The 25,975-nt window shown below is 43.5% G+C and overlaps 1 protein-coding gene and 1 non-coding gene across 2 annotated transcripts; one reads left to right on the forward strand and one right to left on the reverse strand.

Moving 5' to 3' along the window:
- Positions 1 to 1,362: 1,362 nt before the first annotated feature.
- On the reverse strand, positions 1,363 to 24,317 carry LOC148074784 (major histocompatibility complex class I-related protein 1-like). The gene is made up of 7 exons (XM_087796116.1): positions 24,278 to 24,317; positions 24,115 to 24,234; positions 23,214 to 23,350; positions 23,020 to 23,137; positions 5,949 to 6,221; positions 1,960 to 2,238; positions 1,363 to 1,763 (listed from the first exon to the last, which is right to left on the reverse strand). The coding sequence occupies exons 1-7, from the start codon at positions 24,315 to 24,317 to the stop codon at positions 1,363 to 1,365; spliced, it is 1,368 nt and encodes a 455-aa protein (XP_087652242.1).
- Positions 15,631 to 15,843, forward strand: LOC148074785 (small nucleolar RNA U3). Its single transcript, XR_015711947.1, has one exon. It is a non-coding gene; the product is annotated as a small nucleolar RNA U3 (small nucleolar RNA).
- Positions 24,318 to 25,975: the final 1,658 nt, after the last annotated feature.

Here is a 25,975-nt window from a genome sequence, read left to right on the forward strand (position 1 = left end):
GTAAATACATGTGTTTGTTATCTTTTTATTTGTGTGTGCGCTTATTTTCAGGTTTGTTCAACTGTTTTCGTGAGTGTGTTTGGGCATGTGTGCCTGATTTTGTGTGTCAGTACCTGTTTTTAGACTCTGTTTGTCTGTATATATTTTCCGTGTGTGTATCATTTTGTCTACAGAGACATCTGTGTGTGTGCGTTAGTTATTGTGTGTTACTGCTTTTGTCGCGCCAGAGAAGAATGTGTTTAAGTATTTATGTGTGTGCATTTCTGTGTAGTAGTAAAGCACATGTGTGTGTGTTTGTCATTGTGTGTCATTGCTTTTTTGTGTGTGTGCGTGTTTGTGCATTTTTTGCTTTGGTAAAGCATGCGTGTGTGTGTTTGCAGTTGTTTGTGAGTGCATTTTTGTGTGTCAGAGATGCATGTGTGTGCATCCTTGTGTGATGGTGAAGCATGTGTGTGTTTGTGTGTGATTGTGAGTGAGTGCATTATTGTGTTTTAGAGAAGCATGTTTGTGAGTGTTTGTGTGTGTGCATTTATTTGTGTTAAAGTGAAGCATGTGTGTGAGTGTTTGTGTGTGTGAGTGTATTTGTGTGGTACAGAATCGTGTGTGTGCCTTTATCTGTGTGTGTGTGTAGTTTTCATAACGGCTCAGATCACATGACATCCTGATGTGAGTTTCAAACACATTTCCAGTGAAGGAACAAAGATCAGCAGCTCTGACGTCTGCAGAGTCTCAGAAGAAAAAGACGTTTCTTGGTCGATTCCTCCTGAAACACGGAGACAGAAAAATGTATCAACTTGTAAAATCATGCGTGAAGTGAGTCTTGAAGAAAAGTGACAATTATCATCCACTGACTTTAGTCTCTGTCCACGGGCGGATCCTTCAGATGGTCCAGCTCCGAGCTGGGGGCCGCTGTAAGATCACAAACCCTGTTAGCTTGTGTGCTTCTCACCAGCAGATGAAACTAGTGTCAACACTGATGCTAGCATGCTAGCACTCTGTCACATGGTCAACATCTGAGCTGAGACAAGATCATGTACTTACAAGACGAGTCAGAGTCGCCTGAAATGGAAAGAAAGAGGACAAATTACACCTGAAGAAGATGAACATAGAAGAGTTCCTCTGACCTCTTCTCATCTCTGCTGACCTTCTTTGACCTTCTATTCTTTCTCTCCAGTATCTGGAGATGATCTGGATCAAATCACAAACTCTCACCTTTCTTCTTCTTCTTGTAGATGAAGTATCCAACCACTGTGAGCACCAGAGCGGAGGCAGCGACGGCGGCCATGATGATGTACAAGGTCAGGAAAGTCCTGGCTGTGGATGGAGAGCAAAGTAAGTGGAGACATGATCAGGTGACCAGTGTTAGAGACGTGGTGGGGCCTCATTCAGCAGATCCATGCTGACCACACCTGGACTCTCATCTGGATGAAAGAAACCTCTGGAGACACCAAGAAGGTTCTGAAGACTCTTACCGTTGGTCAGGATGTTTGACGGATCCAGTTTGGTGACCACGTCTTCCGGAATGCCGTCCAGTTGAAACACACACTCGTACCTGGACCAGTCGTCAGACGGGAGTTTCAGGTCCACCATGTTCTGGAAGGTTCCGTCAGGGTTGGGGAGGATCTCTCCGTGTTCCACGTCCTCGTGCAGCTCCTCTCCGTCTTTGGTCCAGAACAACATGGCTCTGTCGGGGTAGAAGCCTGTAGCGTGGCAGGTGACCGGAGAGCTGGCTGTCTTCTGGAGGAGAGACACTCGTGGACGCTCTGAAGGGAGAGACACCACACTTCAGAGAGAAAGTCAAAGGATGGACAGAGAATGAAGGAGAGGAGGAGGAGGGAGGACAGGGGTGGAGGTGAGGAAAAGAAGGTAAGAGGAGAGAGAGAGAGAGAGGACATGAGGAGAGAGAGGAGGGAGAGAAGGAGGAAAGAGAGAAGAAGGAGAAGAAGGTCATGGAACTACCTGTTCTCATCAAGGTTTTGCTCCCAAACTTCACAAAGTTCTTCAGTTCATTTGGACATTGCTGGGTGTAATAGAACTGATTATATTTATTCAAGCCTTCATCCTGGTCCAACTTGTGTTTGGTGATGACGGCCTGAGGACTCGGAGCGACCCAGGTCAGAGTCTGAAGGTCAAACACGATGAAGTCTTCTCCATCATAGCCGTACTGTTCATAACCTTTGACCTCTCCAGTCTCATCGTCCCACTCACAACCGTTCATCCTCTGAAAGATGTGAACACCTGAGAGAGAAACCAGAGTGAGACCTGATCTACTCCACTGTTTAATACTCCACTGTGATCTACTCCACTGTTTAATACTCCACTGTGATCTACTCCACTGTTTAATACTCCACTGTTTAATACTCCACTGTGATCTACTCCACTGTTTAATACTCCACTGTGATCTACTCCACTGTTTAATACTCCACTGTGATCTACTTCACTGTTTAATACTCCACTGTGGTCTACTCCACTGTTTAATACTCCACTGTGATCTACTCCACTGTTTAATACTCCACTGTGATCTACTTCACTGTTTAATACTCCACTGTGGTCTACTCCACTGTTTAATACTCCACTGTGGTCTACTCCACTGTTTAATACTCCACTGTGATCTACTCCACTGTTTAATACTCCACTGTGATCTACTCCACTGTGATCTACTTCACTGTTTAATACTCCACTGTGATCTACTCCACTGTTTAATACTCCACTGTGATCTACTTCACTGTTTAATACTCCACTGTGGTCTACTCCACTGTTTAATACTCCACTGTGATCTACTCCACTGTTTAATACTCCACTGTGATCTACTTCACTGTTTAATACTCCACTGTGGTCTACTCCACTGTTTAATACTCCACTGTGATCTACTCCACTGTTTAATACTCCACTGTGATCTACTCCACTGTGATCTACTCCACTGTTTAATACTCCACTGTGATCTACTCCACTGTTTAATACTCCACTGTGATCTACTCCACTGTTTAATACTCCACTGTGATCTACTTCACTGTTTAATACTCCACTGTGGTCTACTCCACTGTTTAATACTCCACTGTGATCTACTCCACTGTTTAATACTCCACTGTGATCTACTCCACTGTGATCTACTTCACTGTTTAATACTCCACTGTGGTCTACTCCACTGTTTAATACTCCACTGTGATCTACTCCACTGTTTAATACTCCACTGTGATCTACTCCTCTGTTTAATACACCACTGTGGTCTACTCCACTGTGATCTACTTCACTGTTTAATACTCCACTGTGATCTACTCCACTGTGATCTACTTCACTGTTTAATACTCCACTGTGATCTACTCCACTGTTTAATACTCCACTGTGATCTACTCCTCTGTTTAATACACCACTGTGGTCTACTCCACTGTGATCTACTTCACTGTTTAATACTCCACTGTGATCTACTCCACTGTTTAATACTCCACTGTGATCTACTCCACTGTTTCATTCTCCACTGTGATCTACTCCACTGTGATCTGCCTCACTGTTTAATACTCCACTGTGATCTACTCCACTGTGATCTACTCCACTGTTTAATACTCCACTGTGATCTACTCCACTGTTTCATTCTCCACTGTGATCTACTCCACTGTTTAATACTCCACTGTGATCTACTCCACTGTTTAATACTCCACTGTGATCTACTCCACCGTTTAATACTCCACTGTGATCTACTCCACTGTTTAATACTCCACTGTGATCTACTCCACTGTTTCATTCTCCACTGTGATCTACTCCACTGTTTAATACTCCACTGTGGTCTACTCCACTGTTTAATACTCCACTGTGATCTACTCCACTGTGATCTACTCCACTGTTTAATACTCCACTGTGATCTACTCCACTGTTTAATACTCCACTGTGGTCTACTCCACTGTTTAATAATCCACTGTGATCTACTCCACTGTGATCTACTTCACTGTTTAATACTCCACTGTGGTCTACTCCACTGTTTAATACTCCACTGTGGTCTACTCCACTGTTTAATAATCCACTGTGATCTACTCCACTGTGATCTACTCCACTGTTTAATACTCCACTGTGGTCTACTCCACTGTTTAATACTCCACTGTGGTCTACTCCACTGTTTAATACTCCACTGTGATCTACTCCACTGTGATCTACTCCACTGTTTCATACTCCACTGTGATCTACTTCACTGTTTAATACTCCACTGTGGTCTACTCCACTGTTTAATACTCCACTGTGGTCTACTCCACTTTTTAATACTCCAATGTGATCTACTCCACTGTTTAATACTCCACTGTGGTCTACTCCACTGTTTAATACGCCACTGTGGTCTACTCCACTGTTTAATACTCCACTGTGATCTACTCCACTGTTTAATACTCCACTGTGGTCTACTCCACTGTTTAATACTCCACTGTGGTCTACTCCACTGTTTAATACTCCACTGTGATCTACTCCACTGTTTCATTCTCCACTGTGATCTACTCCACTGTTTAATACTCCACTGTGGTCTACTCCACTGTTTAATACTCCACTGTGGTCTACTCCACTGTTTCATACTCCACTGTGGTATACTCCACTGTTTAATACTCCACTGTGATCTACTCCACTGTTTAATACTCCACTGTGGTCTACTCCACTGTTTAATACTCCACTGTGGTCTACTCCACTCTTTAATACGCCACTGTGATCTACTCCACTGTTTCATTCTCCACTGTGATCTACTCCACTGTGATCTACCTCACTGTTTAATACTCCACTGTGATCTACTCCACTGTGATCTACTCCACTGTGATCTACCTCACTGTTTAATACTCCACTGTGATCTACTCCACTGTTTAATACTCCACTGTGATCTACTCCACTGTTTCATTCTCCACTGTGATCTACTCCACTGTTTAATACTCCACTGTGGTCTACTCCACTGTTTAATACTCCACTGTGATCTACTCCACTGTGATCTACTCCACTGTTTAATACTCCACTGTGATCTACTCCACTGTTTAATACTCCACTGTGGTCTACTCCACTGTTTAATACTCCACTGTGATCTACTCCACTGTTTAATACTCCACTGTGATCTACTCCACTGTGATCTACTCCACTGTTTAATACTCCACTGTGATCTACTCCACTGTTTAATACTCCACTGTGATCTACTCCACTGTTTAATACTCCACTGTGATCTACTCCACTGTGATCTATTCCACTGTTTAATACTCCACTGTGATCTACTCCACTGTTTAATACTCCACTGTGGTCTACTCCACTGTTTAATACTCCACTGTGATCTACTCCACTGTGATCTACTTCACTGTTTAATACTCCACTGTGGTCTACTCCACTGTTTAATACTCCACTGTGATCTACTCCACTGTTTAATACTCCACTGTGGTCTACTCCACTGTTTAATACTCCACTGTGGTCTACTCCACTGTTTAATACTCCACTGTGATCTACTCCACTGTTTAATACTCCACTGTGATCTACTCCACTGTTTAATACTCCACTGTGATCTACTCCACTGTTTAATACTCCACTGTGATCTACTCCACTGTGATCTACTCCACTGTTTAATACTCCACTGTGATCTACTCCACTGTTTAATACTCCACTGTGATCTACTCCACTGTTTAATACTCCACTGTGATCTACTCCACTGTTTAATACTCCACTGTGATCTACTCCACTGTTTAATACTCCACTGTGGTCTACTCCACTGTTTAATACTCCACTGTGATCTACTCCACTGTGGTCTACTCCACTGTTTAATACTCCATTGCGATCTACTCCACTGTTTAATACTCCACTGTGATCTTCTCTCCTTCTCTGAACTTGTATGATCTACTCCAGTTTCCTCCTCTGATCTACTCTGTATACAAGATTGATGGTTCAGGATGTAAAAAGGTTGAACATGATTCAGTTTAAGGTCAAACATTGATTTAAAGACAACAAACCTCCAGTTTGGTTGAATCTCTGTTTTGCTATTTCAATGTTGATCTTCTGGACCTGCTGTTCATTATTTAAGATATTTGTCTCTCTCTCCCAGTACTGAGGATCATCTGCTGTGACCTGGATCATCCAGTCTTGTTTGGGTACATTTCTCCTGGTGTTGCTGTCGTAGTGTTCCACTTCAACTCCGTCCACATAAGTGACACAAACAAACTCTGGGAAGTTTTTAACTCCAGCAGACGCAGTGATGAAAAACTGCATCGTGTGAATCACTGTGAGACACAAAAACAAAGTTTAGATCTTCTCTGGTTCTGATGACACAACGTTGTGATGCAGCAGAACAATCACATCTTCTACAAAGACAAAGAGGTGAAGAACAGAGGGACAGTCAGCAGTGACACAAAGTTCACGTCCACACACGGACACCAGCAGAACATCCTTCACACTTCACTCTCCAAGAACCCTGGCTAACTGGGACACAACTATAGAAGAAGAAGAAGAAGAAAGAAGAAAAAACGATTAATATTAATAACAATCTGAAATGTAATAAATATTTATAATAAAACAAATAAGGAATAAAGAGAATTAAAAGAATAAATGGATGAATTAAGAAGAAACAGGAGCAACAATGTTGAAAAAGATCAAACAACTAAATTGAAATTGTTTTTAAAAAACGCATAGATAATAAAATATTAAAACCAAGTTCATGGAACAAATCTAAGAATGATTGATAGAATAAAGATCATTGAAGGACATTAAGGTTAATGATGAACTTAAATAACATGAGTTTATATCAGTTTATAAATAACATGTTTCTGAAGATTACTGTTCAACATGATTGTAAATGTTTCATTTAGATATTTTAAGTCCAAACACAAGTTCAGAGCAGCTGCTTCACTGAGTTGCTCCAATAAACTGTGAGATGTGATAATATGTTGAAGTGAGCTGAGCTACAAGGTTGTCTGAACATGCGCACTTAAGAAATGCGACACTTTCTTTGTTTTTATTTCCTCATTTTAGTTCATGATAGACTTGTTTACTAAAGTCAAATCAATGAAAATTGTAAAAGCTCTTCTTGTGAGTCAATGAATCTCCTGATGGCAGCATCGTTTAAAAACAAGTGATCAGCTCATGAAGCAAAACTCTGGAGTCACTTTCTGTTCAGCGTCAAACAAGTTCCTCCGTCAATCAACAGAAGTGACTCAACAGCGCCACCAGGTGAGCACCTGACATTGAGCTCGGATCTACTTTTCTGTGTACGACTTCTTCACGGTTCTGAGATGAAAAGTGAATCAGTGAAACACTTTGACTCCTCTGAGAGTGAAAAGGTCATGAAGGTTGTAGTGAAGAGTATTTGGAGAAATAAAAGGTGACGCAGGTGTGAACACATGAAAGTGGAGGAAGGAGACTCACTCGCAGTTGAGCTGTGGATCCACACAACAAGCACAAACAACACCTTCTTCATCTTCAGCTCTTTTCTGGAGACTAGGATCCAACAAGTCTTCAGGTCGACGAACGAAGTACAAGTGAAAGTAAACAACAGACGCAGGAAGAAATATCTGAGCCAATGAGGATTCAGTGTGACGTCACGTCCAGATGGAAAGTGAAAGTAAACCAAACATGTTATTACGACTATTTTCTGTGACAAAAACTCCACTTTAAACTTTATTATTATTTCTTAGAGTCGTTCTTCTGAACCTTAAAGTCACGCAGAATGTGAACTATGGAATACCAGGAGTGTCAAATTAAAGTGAAGAGAAATAAAAGTGGATTGAATTGCTTTTTATTTTGACATACGATGATTTATATGTATAAACTTTCTTTCCTTCCTTTCTATTCTCTTTTATTCAGAAGTTTTTCTAAAATTTTACTATGAAAGTAAAAAATAAACGAGTTTTTTGTGGAGACGAGAAAAGCTTCTAGTTCCCTCTAGTGGTTCAAACATGACATTGAGCTCAAACAGTAAATACATTTGAATGATTTTCAGTCATTTTCATCAATTCAAGAACCATTTTTATCATTATTTTACGGACAGACTTTCTGTAGTTAAAAAAACACTTGAACTATCTTCAGTTCCCTCCTGGTCAGTGAGCTCTTGGTGCTCTACGATCTCTCCAACATTGTATGGTCTCACAGGAAGTAAAACCCCTGAGTTATCTATTATAACCTCAGGTTCTGCGAGTTGGTGCGAAGCCCTCCAACGGCTTCGCTATGGGTTTACCCCGAGGCACCGCCTCGTCTCTGAGAAAGCTTAATGAACTCGCCACCCAGCAGGGGGCAGTACCTTCCTATAAAGGCGGGCAGCACCCGCCGCACTTTCTCCAACTGAAAACTCAGCGAGAAGGGCGGCCGCTGGGCGACGAGGTTGGAGGGCTTCGCACCAACTCGCAGAACCTGAGGTTATAATAGATAACTCAGGGGTTCTGCTTCATTGGTGCTCCGCCCTCCAACGGCTTCGCTATGGGTTTACCCAAAAGGCGAAGCCTGACGGGATAAATGTACCCCCAGCTGGACGCCGCTCCTGGAGCAGCATCACTAGGGCCCCGCCGGCCCAGGGTCCAATCCCACTTGAGCCGTGGGCCCTGAGGGGGGCACAACAGCGCTCAAGACAGTATGAGCTACTGATCCCGCCGTTACGTCGAGGAGATAGGCCTTAGCGAAGGTAGACGTGGACGCCCAAGAGGCAGCAGAGCAGATATCCTCTGCTGCCACACCCCGCAAAAGAGCCACTGAGGCTGCCACGCCACGGGTGGAATGTGCCCTCAGACCGCTAGGAGCGGATCCACCCGCTGCTCGGTAGGCACGGATAATGGCCGATCTCACCCAATGAGAGAACCTCTGGGGGGAGAGAGCCTCTCCCCGCCGGCATCTACCGTGGCAGACAAAAAGGGCATCAGAGCGCCTAAACTCGGCCACCCGCCGCAAGTAACAGGCCAACGCCCTCACTGGACACAACAGGTGGAGACGCTCCTGACCCGGGTCCGAGTGAGGCGGCGGGTGAAAGGCCCGCAGCGTGAAGGTCGTCGCCCGGAACAAGGAACTCAGAATCTTCGGGCGGAACGCAAAGACACCGAAGACTCCTCGACGCCAAAGGAAAGACACTCAGGGCTAATGGAGAGGGCACAAAGCTCACTTGCTCTCTTCGTGGTTGTTAGTGCCAGAAGGAGCGATACCTTGAAAGACAAGATATCCAATGGGACTTGGTCAAGAGGCTCGAAGGTCGGCCCTGTGAGAGAGTCCAGTACCAACTGGAGATCCCACTGAGGGCTGGAAGGCCTTGCAGGAGGTCGAAGCCTGCAGGCACCCCGCAGGAAACGCGCCACCAAAGGCACCCTCAAAACCGACATGCCTCGTCGCTATGGCTGATGCGAACACTCTCAGTGTCGCCACAGTCCGCCCGTTATCCAGCAAATGTTGCAGGAAAGACAGGATAGCGGAGACCAAACAAGAGCTGGGGTCCAAGGACCTGTCTGAACACCAGCGGGAGAATATCCCCCACTTTGAGGCATAAAGCCTACGTGTTGATGGGGCCCGGGCGTTCTCCAGCGTGTGGAGAACGTCCGGGTCCAGGGTCCCGATCAGCTCGTCCCGTGCAGGAGCCACACCTTGAGAGGCCGGCCCAGCACCGGGGGCGCTGTCAGTGTCCCCCCCCGCCTGACACAGGGCAGCGGGGCCCCAAGGGATGGCCCACGGGGCCCCGACCGCCATGCGCACCAGCTCTGGGAACCAGAGCGCCCCCGGGGAGTCTGGTGCCACTAGAATTAACCTCAGCCCCCCCCGCCTCGTCCTCCGAATCAGGGGGAGAAGGAGCCGCGGAGGAGGGAAGGCGAACAGCAGACCGACCGGCCACCTCGAATGGGCTAAAGCGTCCACGCCTAGTGGGGGGCGGTCCGAAGCCCTGAGGGAGAACCAAAATGGGCATTTGAAGTTCTCCTTGCTGGCGAAGAGGTCTGCAACCGGGTGACCGAATCGAGACCAGATCTCGCTTGCCACTGCCTCGGACAGACCCCATTCGTCCTGGACGGCCCCCCTCGACAGTCTGTCCGCTACTGCATTCAGCTCGCCCGGGACGTGCTGGGCTCTGAGCGAAAGCAGGTGACAGTCCGCCCACAGCCAAATCTTCCTTGCCACACAGAAGGGCTGGGGATCTGACTCCACCTTGGCGATTTACGTACGCCACGGCGGTGGAGCTGTCTGAAAATACTAGGACGTTGGACTGTGACAGTTGGGGAGAGAGGTGAAGCAGGACATTGTGAATTGCCTTCAGCTCTAGCCAGTTTATGTGTCTGAGCACCGGACTGCTCCAGACCCCACTGGCATAGGCCTGACCCGAGGTGCCTCCCCAACCTGTCAGGGAAGCGTCTGTGAACACTTGAGTGTAACGAAGGACGCAACCCAATGGAACTCTCCGCCTGAGGTTGGCGTGAGAGTTCCAGAACTGGATGTCCTGCAAAACCCGAGCGGGAAGGCGCACTTTCCGACCTCTTTCCCGCTTGAGGTCTAGCTTGAGACGACCAAACCATCTCTGAAGCTCCCTCATGTGCAGCAAGCCCAGCCGAACAACCGTGTGGGCTGCCGCCATGAGCCCCAGGAGGGACATAACAGTGCCTGCTGTTGTCACGTGACACCGAGCTTCCAGCAACTGTGTTGTCAGTCGGAGAATGGGCTGGATACGCACGTCCGGGAGGCGCGCGTATCCTTCCTCCGAGTTCAACAGTACCCCCAGGTAAACTAACTGTTGAGCTGGAGTCAGAGCGCTCTTGCTGAGGTTCACTGTGAACCCCAGGGTGGCAATATGGCTCAACACCTTCTGTGTGTGAGCGTAACTTTCTGCCTCTGACCTGGCAAGGATCAACCAGTCGTCCAGATAGGTCAAGATCCTTACCCCACTCACTCTCAAAGGCTCCACTGCCGCTTCCACACACTTGGTGAAGGTCCTGGGTGCCAGAGAGTAGCCGAACGGAAGTCGAGTGTACTGAAACACCCGACCCTCGAGGGCGAAACGCAAGTACTTTCGATGTCTCTTGACTATCGGTATGTGAAAGTACGCGTCGGTCAGGTTGATAGATGTCATCCAATCTCCTGGACATACACCTGAAAGCAGTTTCTTGACCGTCAACATGCGAAACGGGCGGGTAGCTATGAACTTGTTCAAATAGCTGAGGTCCAGAATGGGCCTCCAACCCCCGGTCTTCTTCGCCACGAGGAAGTACCGGGAGTAAAACCCTGACATCATCTCGGCTGCAGGGACCAGTTCTACGACCTCCTTCTGCAGCAGAGTAGACACCTCGTTTCTCAGACAGGATAGTTTCTCCTGCTCCACCATACGCGTCCAGAGAATCCCTGAAAAAACGCGGGGGTTGACGGGCAAACTGTAGCGCATAGCCCCGCCTGATTACTCCCCCCAGCCAAGTGGGTCCTAGAAGTAAAACCAGGCGACTCCAAGCCGAATAATGTTCTGTCAGAACCGCAGCCCTGGCGAACCTTGGGTAGTCCTCCGGCCCGCCCCCCATGGACGGGCCGTAGACGAAAGGGCATCACACAAGCCGCGTCTCTATCTCTTGAATCCACAGAGCATGTACTCGAGTTGGATTCACTAGAACCCCCACTCTCATACATAAAAGCCGGCTCTGTGGGAGAAGCGCGCAAGTGCGCGTGAGACACCTCAGATGCGCGTCGTGCGTGTTTCCTTCCCCCCCGGAAGTCTTCCCAACTCCCTGAGCACTTCTTAGTGTCACCGGAGCTGACAAAACCCGCGATGTGGAGGAAAGCGCTGGAGAATTAACCCGGAGCTGAAGTGAGTTAGGTCGCGCGCGCGTCGGCACCGCATCACTCACCCGGTCCCGTACATTCTCCAGCCCCGCTGGCGGTCCCGACCTGTTCGTCACTCGTGAGATCCGACCGCCACGCACCTCTCCAGTTGATCGACCAGACGGGACGGAAGTTCCTCGCCCTCGCCTGGTCTCAGAACGGCGAAAAAACTCGCGCGTAAAAACACCAGGTTGCGTCAGTTCCATGGCGCTTCTCCGCCGCCAAACGTGACGTCCTCCACGGTGCCAGTGTTTGTAGACAGCGCTCATCAGCTGTCACGCTCTGTCGGGCACGAGCGCTGGTCGACGCGGAAGTAAACACAGCTGATCAAGCCGGTCTCGCGGACCTCTGCTCGTCTGTAAACAAAACACATGTGGTTGGAGTCTGCCCCTCATTCGTGTGGACAGACTCCGTTATTGCAGTCTCGGTATGACCCGGACGAAGGGGTTTAAAACCTCCTTCGGACTGTGTTATGAGAGGAAAATCACGCCGTCTATGACCGGCGGAGCATGTTAGCTTAGCATTAGCGGCGAAAGTTTCTAATGACGCCTGTGAATACGTCACACTCACAGGCGGAAACACATGCACGCTACCAACATCTCTCTCAGAACGAACCACAGAAACGTCATACGTTCTCTTGTTTTATTCCCGACACATTCCCTTGAATGAATAGGGGGGGTGGAGGAGCCCTCGGCCGTCGACTCTGCTGCGGCTGCTGGCTCCCCGGCTCGCGCTGCGGATCTTGGCGACGCTCACTCGTCGCACGCCGCCGCTGTTGCCGATGTTGTTGGTGCTGCTGGGGTGGCTGGTCTCTGGTGACGCTTCCCCCCAGCACCAGATGATGATGCCGACGAACGGGATCTCCGTCTCCGCGTATCCCCGTCGCGCATCGTCATCACGCCAAACGTGACGTCATCCATGACGTTTCTCCGCCAAACGTGACGTCATCCATGGCGCCGGGATTTTCTTGACAACGCTCATCGGCGGTCAAACCCCGTCAGCGCATGTCAACACGGAAGTAAACACAGCTGATCAAGCCGGTCTCGTGGACATTTGCTTATCAGGCCGACGAACGGGATCTTCTCCGCGTATCCCCGTCGCGCCTCGTCATCACGCCCATGCAGGTGATGGCGGAGCTGCGCCGCCTCCTGCCGGGCCATTCCTCTCAATGGTGCGTCCGTTCCATGGCGTTTCTCCGCCAAACGTGACGTCATCCATGAAGTTTCTCCGCCAACGTGACGTCATCCATGACGTTTCTCCGCCAAACGTGACGTCATCCATGGCGCCGGGATTTTTTTGACAACGCTCATCAGCGGTCAAACCCCGTCAGCGCATGTCAACACGGAAGTGAAGTAAACACAGCTGATCAAGCCGGTCTCGTGGACATTTGCTTATCTGGAAACAAAGCACATGGTTGAGTCTGCCCTTCATTCGTGTGGACAGACTCCGTTATTACAGTCTCGGTATGACCCGGACGAAGGGGTTTAAAACCTCCTCCGAACTGTGTTCTGAGAGGAAACTCTCGCCGTCTATGAACGGCGGAGCATGTTAGCTTAGCATTAGCGGCGAAAGTCTCTAATGACGCCTGTGAATACGTCACACTCACAGGCGGAGCCACATGCACACTAATACCTCTCAAGTGAACCCGTCGAGTGCTGCAGGAGGGCCATGTGGCCTGCAAGAGATACTCACCTGATCGCTCTCGCATACCCCATGGTCGACTCCATGCAGCGAGCCAGTCGTCCTCCTCGTCGACATCTGTTCATGATCGATGGACGACTCAGCTCGACTCATCAGGGCCCAACACGTTGGAACGTGAGCTTGTCGAGTGCAGCGCACAGGACTGCCGTGTTGTTATTTTAAACAACACGGCAGTCCTGTGTTGATCATAATCATGATCTGAGGCGGCGTGGGTCGACAAGCCTCGAACGCTTCCCAACACTGTCAAAAGCCGTGGGAAGCGCTCGGAAGGCCACATAATCATCCCGTGTGATTTGGGCCTCTAGGCAAACGAAGCAGACATGTGTGTCTCCTCTTCAGGGAGTCTTCGTGCACACATGGTTCACTTCAATATTCATTCGCCATCATTACATTCCACTGTCAGGAGCTTTCTCGCTGAGTTGAAAAAGGAGGAAGTGCGGCGGGTGCTGCCCGCCTTTATAGGAAGGTACTGCCCCCTGCTGGGTGGCGAGTTCATTAAGCTTTCTCAGAGACGAGGCGGTGCCTCGGGGTAAACCCATAGCGAAGCCGTTGGAGGGCGGAGCACCAATGAAGCAGAACTGCCTGTTCTTGGTACTATTTACCCACAAACCTTAGCATGAACTGGCCCTCAAAAGTAAACCTGTCAGAGAAAGTAAAGGTCTCAGGCAACAGCAGGTTGAAAGTGGGGATATAAGCAGTGGAGAAAATAAAAAAATTAACTTTCAGGTTGAATTATAGAATTAAAATATATCATTTTTACTTAAAGTATACAATATTTGATTGTTTTTTTAGTTGATAAATCTCAGACAGAAATAAAGTTGTCTAATAAGCTACATTATTTAACTTCATCAAAATGTCTTTAAATCCATTTTAATTAACATTTTCAATCAGGTTTTGTTTTTACACAAATAAATGTGATCAGTATCCGTTCATGGTGATTGTCCTTATCTGCCACAATGATTCTTCCCTGACTGAATATCTTTTGAGCGTGTTGTGTTGAGTCTGTAATGCTGCCAACAAAGTTATGAATCTACAAGTTTCCTGACACACTTCGACTAGAAATTGTTCTTGATGATAGTTTATTGAAAATAATTCTTCTCACTTTTGTTTCTTTGTCAAGATGAAACATTAAACATTTCCACATGGTTGGTTTAAACACTCAATGTGAACATTTTGGTGCATGTGTTGAACTTTCATTTGGATTAATATGTAAGTTCACAGTATTGAGGGGAGGAATATGATCAGAGTGTTGGTTTTCCATTTTAAAAGTGTAAATATTGTCTCATTCTGCACTTTGTCCAGGACGAGAACACAGTCTTCTCTTTCAGTCAGACAAGCCTACTCTTGGGATGAAGGTTTTTGATCATCCATTGTGCCGACCAAGGCTTTTCTATGGTTTTCCACCAGTGTTTCCTCTTTCCTCTTGAGAACAGTGAGGCTCGAGGGTTTGAGGTTGATTTTAGTGGCACCAGAAGCTCCAACAAATCACTGGTTCCTCAACTGGTTGGCTCTACAACAAACTGAAGAAATGCTGACTCTGCTCTCTGTTCTAATGTTGACCACAAACTGTTCTTTGTACTGTAGTTCACAGAAATAAATAATATTTTACTCAACATTATTCATTAAATGACATTTGTTTCTTATAATATTAACTTTACTCCATGTTTTGTAATAATGTAGGAACTTACTTTGAAAGCTTTATGGTTCATGTGTTTGATATAAACATACATTTCATGTTGTGTGTTTAATAGTGATGTGTTGATGAAGCCAAATGAAACAGTGTCATGTTGTTTAGAGGTCAGTAGGTGGCGCCATCAGTTTAAAAATGATGTGATGTTTCATTCGAAAAATTGTTCAAAACAATGGAGAATAGTGCAGAGACCGCCATCTAGTGGAAAAATAATGACACTGCTTCATGAAGAATACTTACAAAGTATATTATTAATTGACATTTGTTTATTCTAATATTGACTTTACTACGTGTGTTTTTTAAATAATGTAGAAACCTAGTTTGAAAGTATTGTGGTGCATGTGTTTGATTTGTAAATACATTTCAAGTTGTGTATTTAATGTGAATCACACAGTATCATGTTTGTTCAACTAAAATAAAAAATCAACCATCACTATAATAGTTTGGTGTGAGGATGGAGTGTGATGTTGGTGCAGAGATAAGTTAAGACTATACTTTCAGGGATCATTTCTATAGTTCTTAACTTAAGAAATGTGTTTGTAAAGTGTTTGGTGTCACTAACCATGATGAAGAGTTGTGATATTCCTTCCTGAGTGTGAAGCAGACAGAGAATAATGATTGACTTCATATGTTCTCTGTCATTGATGATCCTTCTTTACTTCCTTGTGCAGTATTGAGAGGAATATGATCAGAGTGGTTGTTGGTTCATAACAACTAAATGTTAAACCTTTATGAGTTTAGCAGTAATGGTGAGATTAAGCCTCATGAACCACTGAAGACTTCCATTAGAGTAGTTCATCCTTAACTAAAGCTTTAGGATTCATTTGCTCTAACAAACCATCAAGTTTGGCATCATTTCTGCTTAAAGGATTCAGAAGCAGAAACTTTTATTTGTCAGATTCATTGATTTGTGAGACTAGTAGAGATATGTGTTTGTATTTTGTTAAAAACCTGAATATTTAGGGGCGCTGTTGAGCATAGCAATGGAGTAGACATGTTTTTTGGAGCTCCACAGAACGACTATATAAAAGTAATTTTTTCAGCGCACTTTTTGGAAAACATTCCAATTTTACCTTTGCTAAACCATATGCCTAAAAACCGAAACTTTGAAATGGCTGGTAAATCAAGCAAAGGTGGGCAAACAGCGACTCAAGCCACGAGGCCTTCGCCTTCGACGCCGACTTTAGCCCCGAGCTCCATTGAAGTAGCTTTCCTGAGAAGGAGTGTCTCCGCACCCGACGCGTCGGTCACTGAATCGCTCAAGATGGAACTACTATCTTCGGTGCGCAAGGATTTACTTGAAATCCTTCAAACAGAAGTTGGCGCAGTGTTGGAAAGTGAGATGGCGGTGATTCCAGCGGATATTGGTGCAGCGAGAGCGGAGCTCAAAGAATACAGGTCGACGATCAACTCTGAACTCTGACCTCTGAACTCTCCGCCATGAAAGCTACGGTGAAGGATGTGGAAGAAAGTTTGTCAACGTGCACGGATGATGTTGTTTCACTCAAGAAGGAGGTGAAGCGGCTCACGGGGGTCGTGGACCAACTTCACAATAAATGCGAGGACTTGGAGGCGAGGTCGCGGAGGAACAATGGAAGGATCGTCGGAATCCCGGAGACCCGTGAATGCAACACCGAGTCTATGTCCTTCTGCAGCCTTTGATCTGAAGGACGCTCCTGGACAGAACCGTCTCTCCACGCCTGGATCTACAGAGGGACGCCGGTCAAACACCATCATAGCCCGCGTTCACTACTTCCAAGACTGTGAAAACATCCTGAGACTCGCTCGGATCAAACAACGCATCAGTGTGGACGGAGTCAGCATCTCAGTGTTTCCTGACCCGACAAGTGTTGCCAAAGCACGCGCGGCGTTCAATGACGTCAAGAGTCGGTTTCGTGGAGTGGACGGGGTTCGCTTCGGATTTGCTTATCCTGCCCGCTTCAGAATCACCTACAAGAATGTGGAGAAATCCTTCTACTGCTGCAGAGGCGCGAGTATGTCAACAAAAACATCAGTGGAGCCTTAATTGTATTAAGTCAAGTTCTGTTGGGGCCAACTTTAGCTTCCTGAGCGTGTTAGTGCAGATACCTTTTATGGTAGGTTTATTTGTTGATGTTGTTTTTGTTTGTTTATGTTTACTCCATACAGTTACAAGTGTATTTACACCCATGTTAAAATATGAGTCACAACCCACTGTCTTTAGGTTCAACACCCTTTATAAGCTGGAACGTAAAAGGAGTGAACCGAAACTCTGGTGATTGCTCCTGATGATAAGATTCCAGGGTTGAGTCAGTACTTGGGTGACTTAGGTCAGTCTGTCAAACTGAGCCTGAGAAACCTGGGTGTTGTATTTGATAAAGACATGTCTCTTGTTCAACACTGCAGAAAACTGACCAGAAACTGTTTCCTTCAACTGAGAAAAATCTCTAAACTTAGGAAAATGTTGTCGGAACATGATCTGGATCTTATAATCCATGCGTTTGTTTCTTCTCGTCTGGACTATTGTAACAGTTTGTTTTCATGTCTTAACAAGAAGGATGTGTCTTGTCTGCAGTTGATTCAGAACTCTGCAGCCAGAATTCTGACCTGCTCTAGTAGAAGAACTCACATTTCTCCGGTCCTTAAAACTCTTCACTGGCTTCCAGTTTCTTTCAGGATCAACTTTAAAATTCTGGTTCTTACTTTCAGATCTATTCATGGTCAGGCTCCTCCTTACATCACTGATCTGATCCAGCCTTACACCCCAGCTCGGGCTCTGAGGTCTGTGGATCAGAATCTACTGATGGTTCCACGCACACGACTCAGGACCAGAGGAGAGAAATCTTTTCAGGCTGTTGCTCCTAAGCTTTGGAACAATCTTCTTCTCTCTTTGCTCTTGATGATCTACTGACTCCTTTAAGAAACATCTTAAGACGTTTCTATTTGTTCAGGCTTTTCCTTGAATTTCTCGAACTCCTGTGTTGTTCTCAGTATTATCTTGATCTTTAAAGTATGTACTTTTTTGAGTATTGTTTTGATTGTTTAAGCGCTTTGTTACCCTGGTCTCGAAAAGCGCTATATAAATAAATATTACTTACTTACTTACTATTAAGCGTAACAAAGCTCTTACACACCTGAAGTCATTAGGTGGAGAGATAATGTTCTTACAAGAGACACACTTACGTCCAGAAGAACACTCAAAGTTAAAGAGGGGATGATAGAACATCACTCTGATTATGGGGATAGGTCAAGAGGAGCTGCCATACTTATTAGAAAAGGAGTCTGTTTTCAACTAAACAATTTCATATCTGATAACAAGGGAAGATATATCATAGTCGTGGGTAGATTGTCTGGAACTGAGGTGGCACTAGTTAATGTTTATGGTCCTAACTGATCCTCACTTCTTCTCTAGACTAATAGCAACTATTCCAGATCCTAACAAATATAACATCATTTTAGGAGGTGACTTTAATCTCGTACCTGAGCCAACGTTAGATAGATCCTCCACTAAACTTCAAAATAATTGATCAAAATCAGCAAATACAGTAAATCTCATTAAACAATCTTATGCACTTACTGACCCCTGGAGGAAATTAAACCTCACTACCAAACAATATTCTTTTTTTTCACATGTCCACCAATCGTTTTCGAGGATAGACTTTTTTCTGATAGACAACAGAATTTTGACGTGTGTAACAAAATGCCAATACCACAGTATTTCCCATCATGCACCAGTCCAACTGGACATAGCATTTCCAGACAGTGCACCAGTTCAACGCACATGGCGTCTTGACCCGCTCTTATTGTCAAGCAAAAACTTTCAACATTTTCTCTCGGATCAAATTGATTTCTTTCTTGACATCAATATTACTCCCGGGATGTCCTACACTTCAATCTGGGAGGCACTCAAAGCTTATCTAAGGGGACAAATGATTTCATTTTCAGCAAATGTCAAGAAAGAAAGAACTAAACGCCTCAATGAGATACAGCAGAAATGATTACAATTAGATAAAAAATGTGCATCTCAGCCTAATCCATCCTTATTCAATGAAAGACAATTATTACAAGCCGAATACAATCATTTAACCACTGTCCAAATTGAGAAACTCCTCCTGAAAACAAAACAAACCTACTATGAACACAGTGACAAAGTGGCTCGACTACTGTCACCAAATCAAACAAACGGCAGCAAATCGTATCATTTCTGAAATGAATACAGCTGAGGGTTTGACATCTGTACATCCACAAACTATTAATGACCAGTTCAGAACATTTTATAGTGACCTTTATACCTCTGAGACTTCTGCAACATCATTGGAGATTGAGGACTTTTTAGAAAATATGCAAATTCCCCAAATGAATAAACAAGAACAATCTGTTATAGACTCCAGAATAACAACAGAGGAAATAACTCTAGCTATAAACTCAATGCAAAGCGGAAAAGCACATGGTCCAGATGGATTCCCACTGAAGTTTATAAAATGTTTTCAAATAAACTTTCACCTATTTTAAGTCAATTATTTGAAGAAACACGTATAACTTTAAAACTACCACCAAAAATGAATCAGGCAACTATTACAGTTATACCTAAAAAAGGAAAAGACCCGCGAGAATGTGGCTCGTACCTTACCTTACCTTACCTTACCTTACCTTACCTTTCCTTACCTTACCTTACCTTACCTTACCTTACCTTACCTTACCTTACCTTACCTTACCTTACCTTACCTTACCGGCCCATAAGCCTTCTCTGCTGCGACTAAAAAATTCTCACTAAAGTTCTGTCTCGTCGTCTGGAAACAGTGACCAAAATAATCCACCCTGACCAGACTTGTTCTGTGCCAGGTAGGCAATCTTTCTTTAACATGCGACGTTTACTTAATATTTTATATAATTCCCATTCCACTGAAATGCCAGAAGTTGTTATCTCACTTGACGCTGAAAAAGCATTTGATCGGGTGGAGTGGAAATACTTATTTACAGTGTTGGGAAAATTTGGTTTTGGTTGGAACTTTATATCTTGGATCAAAATAATCTATTCCACACCAGTGGCTGCAGTACACACTAACTCAATAACATCAACGTATTTTAAACTTTACAGAGGAACAAGACAGGGTTGTTGTCTCACCTTTTCTTTTTGATTTAGCTATTGAGCCTCAGGCTCTGAGGAAAGAGGAGGAAATCTTTGGAGTGTTGAGGAACAAGGAAATTCATAAAGTTCACTATATGCTGATGACCTTTTGCTCTATTTGTCTAATCCAGTTGTTTCAATACCTGGAGTTATTGAAATATTAAAAATATTTGGTCACATTTCAGGTTACAAATTACATTTTTCAAAAAGTGCTGTATTTCCAATCAATGATCTGGCAAAATCAATCAACTATAATATCTTCCCCTTTCAGTTAACAAACAAATGTACCTACTTGGGTTTAAAGATTACACATGTATACCAAGATTTCTTCCACAATCACTTCAAAACTCTGTTTGAACCAAAAATGACCTTTTAAGGTGGAGCCACTTACCAATCTCATTAGCAGGAAGGGTGAACACTATAAAGATGACTGTTCTTCCCCGTTTCCTCTATTTCTTTCAAATGATTCCTTATTATTTACCCAAATCTGTTTTTAAGGAACTTGACAGTTTAATTTCTGCATTTATATGGAACCGATCGGTGCCAAGAATGAAAAAATGTTTTCTGGAAATTCCAAGGTTGGAGGGAGGACTTGGTCTTCCTAACTTTATGTTCTATTACTGGGCAGCAAATGTGTGCAAATTTGCATTTTGTGTTGGTGCATGGCGGGAAAAACGAGGTCCACTTTGGGCTAATTTGGAAATAAATAATAATAATGCCATTTCTCTGCTAAGTGCTACACTACCAATAGGCCAGCACCAGATCTCCAACCCTGTTGTGAAAAATTCTATAAAGATTTGGAATCAATTTCGGAAACATTTTAATTTAAAAGATTTAAGTACATTCTCTCCCTTATTGAATAACCATCTTTTCCCCCCATCCGAGATGGACACTGGTTTCCAGGTCTGGCACAGTAGTGGACTGGTATTTCTAAAAGACTTGATTCAAAATAATCATTTTCTAACATTTGAGTAGCTACAACAAAAACACAATCTTCATAAAAGTAATTTCTTCAGATATCTCCAAGTCAGGAGTTTTGCCAATAAATATCTTAAATTTCCACTTGTGCAATCCAACAACACATGCAATGAGATTCTTTCCTTAAATCCACACATAAAAGGTAATATTTCCAAAATATAGAGGATCATGCAAAATGTCAAACCTCTGTCATGGGACAAAACTAAGCCTGGGAACACGATTGAAACATTAAATGATCTGCAAGTTTCTGGCAGCGTAGCTTAGAGTGTATCCATTCGTCATCTTACTGCATAAAGCAACGTCTCATACAATTTAAAGTGTTACATCGTTTGCATTATTCAAATGAGAGACTTGCTAAAATCTACCCAGACGTCAGTCCACATTGTTTAAGATGTTCTCACAGACCAGCTACTTTGGGTCATATGTTCTGGCATTGTCCATCACTCAAAGGTTTCTGGAGTAGAATATTTGAATGTATTTCCCGCATGTGTAAAAAAGCAATAACACCTTCTCCACACATGTGTATATTTGTCGACCTCCACCTGACCTCTCTGTAAATACAGCACATGCAAACGCAATTGCATTTTCCTCATTGATGGCAGCAGACTTGTTCTTCTGCAGTGGAAGTCAGACAAGCCACCATCATTTAAGAGTTGGGTTCAAGAACTTCTCTCTATGTTGCAGTTAGAGAAAATAAAATACAGTCGGTCAAATTGTCTGGAGAAGTTTCATGAAACCTGGTCTCCTTTCATGCAGCATGTTAAAGAGCTGAACCTTACATAATACTTGAACAGTTTGGGTTCTATTTTTATTTTTACCACCATATGTATGGAGTATTGTTTTTTCTTTTGTTTCTTTTTGTTTTTGTCTGTTTGTATCAATGTATACTATTATGCATCATTGTTCCTTTTTGAGTTGATTGTGGTTTTCTGAGACCGCGGGGTGGTTTTCTACGGGGGTGGAGGGTGGGATCTTTCTTTGTTTTTGTATTATACCTTTTATTTTACTTATTTTGTGTGTGTGTTTCAAAATGTATGTCTTAATATCTGAAAATGAATAAAAAGATGTTTAAAATATATATATTTTTAGTCCATTGAAAACGTTTTCTTGACTCCCGTCTGGTACAACTTTTAGACATCATGAAACACTTTGTCTAGAAAAAAACTCAATAAATTCACATTTCCCATAATGCCCAGAGACAATTTCTCCTAATGAAGTTTCAACATAAAGCATGTTGAAGTAGAACCTCAATGTAAATCAGCTCTGATAGTCTCTGGTTCAAATTGTATTTCAATGCAAACAAAGGCCTTATCATTAGATTCTTGAATGTACTGTAGTACCTTTAAATACTTTTATGGATTCTAGGGAACCCTAGCAAATCTACATGTTGTTAGACCCACAACCTCAACTGCTAGAAGATTTGTGTGATTGAGTTTGACACCACTTCTCTATTGAGTCTGGTCGAACTATTTAAGCTCGTTTTTATCTTCCCTGTAACATGTTTACAAAGGACCAGGGATTAGCAAAGACACTCGCCACGATAATGATATAAATGGCAGTTACCAAACGTTCGGTTTTGCTGCCATTTTCTTTCTGATTTTGTTTAAAATATATATATTAAGGATAAGGATGTAACGTTCCAAATGTATCCTATTAGTAACAATTTCATAAAAATCATTCACATTGGTATAAAACCTTAATAATCTCCATCCCTTATAAAAGAAACTTCATTAACACTAGTCTGTAGACTCTAGCAGCGTTAAACTAAACTATTTAGACCGACTCTTACCGTGCCACTTTCCCTTGAAGACCGTTCCAAATGAACCAGATCCTATCCTCTGACCCAGAGTGATCTGGCCCTCAGATATCTCCCAGTCGTCGCTGGAGTCCCTCCTCCCGAGAGTTTTCTGTTTCACGGCACATCACCATCACCTTCATCATCACCACAGCAACGTTCATCAAAGCACAAAGACGGTCTCTTACCATTTTATTGCGATCTTCAGACGAGGACGACGACTTGCGCTCTCTTTGTGGACACGGGGACTTCTGCGGGACCTTGACGTTGGTCAGAGAGCCGGGTAGAGATGCAGGAGGAGTGGCGGACAGACCTGTGGTGGTACCTGGACAGCAGGGGAAACAGAGAAAAAGCATTTGGAGCTTGAAAAAGTGAGTTAAGGCAGAAGAGGAGAGAAGAAGAAAGTTGACTTTAAAGAGTGCGTTTGCCGTTTGAATGTGCAGAAGAGGTCATGCAGTGGCAAATAATGTTTGTTACCCTATGATTTATTATTTTTTCATTTTACATCATGAATGAAACTCATTCGTACTTTGACTCTCAATTGTGAATACTTTCAAGAATGATTTATACAAGTTAAAAGCCTTAATAATTACAAATCTAAAACTATTTATTTTATTGACTTGCAGTCACGTTTATGCAATTCGATGAAAGAGGTCATATATATATAAATAAATAGCTCAGTTAGACTTTTTTTTATTTATAGGGCCACATATTTTTTAATGGAGCTACACTGGTAAATGATACATGGACATTTTAAATACTACATTCATTATCAAAAGGCTTGACTTATCTAAGGAATCTCTTAAAAACAGCATCATTTATTTGCATATATTTACCATACAATGATGAAGAAAACGACTCTTTTGAAGTCTGTGTGTAACAAAAGTGCATCACAGTGTTTGAAACAGTAAGATTGAAGTGAATCCCACAACCATGAGAGAGAACATGTGAAAACATAAAGAGGGAAACACACACAGTGGACTTGACACAAGGTAAAGGGGCTGTTGTGCTGGGGTGGAGGTGTAGGTGAAGGAGGAAGAGGATGGGGGAAGAGAGGAAGAACACAGGAACACACAGAGGCCTAACTACCTCGGAAAACAGGCTCGGGCTCAAAATCAAAGACTATGTCATTGGGGTAGGAGTATAGGAGGGGGCTTGAGGTCCGTGTTCGGTGCTTCCTCAAGCAGCGGGCGGGGTGGGTCGGGGGGGCTGCAGGGCAAAAAGAGACAGACACACCATCACTGCTACTCACCCGGCCCCTCTAACCACCAACTGTCCATGGTTTTGCTCATGGCTTTACTGGAGCATTCATCTTACAACTATCACAGTTCCACTTCCTATTTTTAAACATTACCAGTTCAGTGAAGACGATTCTCTGAGACCAATCGTGGCAGAAACTAATACTGGCAACTCTTGATCCTTCTTAACATTTATAGTTAGAAAAATAAGTTTTTCACATTTCCATATTTTTATATTGAAGCAATCATTAACTGTAATTACATCTACCTTTGATTATTAACATTACTATCATTTATATTACAAATGCATTGTTATTTAAAAGTACAAGACAATATTGGCTTTATTTTTAGTCATGTTTGTACTGGAATGGTTCTAACCATCTGTTTTTATTTAACAAAATAATACAGTTAAAGAGTTTATGTTACAAAATTTCTAAACTGCTAATAAATGCAAGTCAAGTGTCGTTTAAGCTAGTTTTTAATTGCAGCTAAATCTCCAAAAGGGAAATTTATTGAGAGGTGCAGGCTTGTTAAACTGATATATAGATATAATATATATATAAATATATATATATGAGTCACTTGACAACTTTATTTAAACTAATTACTATGAATTATGAATGAGGAGCTAATGAGGCTCATAAACATTGTTGCTAAATTGCTAATGAAGTTATAGTTTATTTTACACACTAGCTTACAGTCAATATTTGAAAAGCACTGCAGAAATACATTAGATAAACAAATACATAAATATGGCTGATATGAAAAGATTACTAACGGTTTTTTTTTTTATTTACCCTAAAACATGACTATTGACATGTGTACCAATTGTTATTATAGTTACTTATTTAACCAAGTAGCTGAGTGTGTAGAAGCTGTTGGATGAATCATTTTATCATATTTGGTTGTTCAAGCAAAGCGAACAACACACAATTAAATATTATATATGGTATATGGTATTGTCTTTTTCAACATTCAATTTATATTTATGTTCATTATTGGGTCTCACACACGCACACACACACACACACACACACACACACACACACACACACACACACACACACACACAAAAGACTAAGAGCACGCGGACGCGGAATGGTTGGAAAAAAAGCCACAGGATGTTTGGGAAATGTTGCGTGTTGATCTTTATAATAATAATAATAATCTCTATTTATATAGCGCCTTTATAGACCAGGGTCACAAAGCGCTTTGACAGCCATTCACACATACTGATGGGAGTAGGCTGCACCACATGGCGCCAAATCTGCCATCAGGGTAAAGTGTCTTGCTCAGGGACACAACGACACAAGCTTGTCTGGAGCTGGGATTGAACCTGCAACCTTTTGGACTGCAGGCAACCACTCTACCATCTGAGCTATGACGCCCCTTATGACCTCCCTCCGACCTCGGTAAGCACTGACCACGAATCAGATCCTGTAAAGAATCAACATTTGTGTTACTATTATAATAGATAAATAGTTTAAGGAAAGAATATACAACGTCGGATGAAATCATTTGAACATTCATCCATTTTTTTCAGATGCAGGCAGAACCTCTGACTACTTGGTTTCACATTCTTACATCAAAAATCAAGTCATTTATATCAACAACTGTTGCATCTCACATCAATGTTGACAGGCTCGATGGTGTTGATATGGACGTTGGGTGCGGACGACGAGCGGTCCCGCTGCCCAAACTGGTTACGGTGG

This window comes from Callionymus lyra, chromosome 7, assembly GCF_982586985.1.
Source record: "Callionymus lyra chromosome 7, fCalLyr1.hap1.1, whole genome shotgun sequence".
Taxonomy (NCBI): Eukaryota; Metazoa; Chordata; class Actinopteri; order Syngnathiformes; family Callionymidae; genus Callionymus; species Callionymus lyra.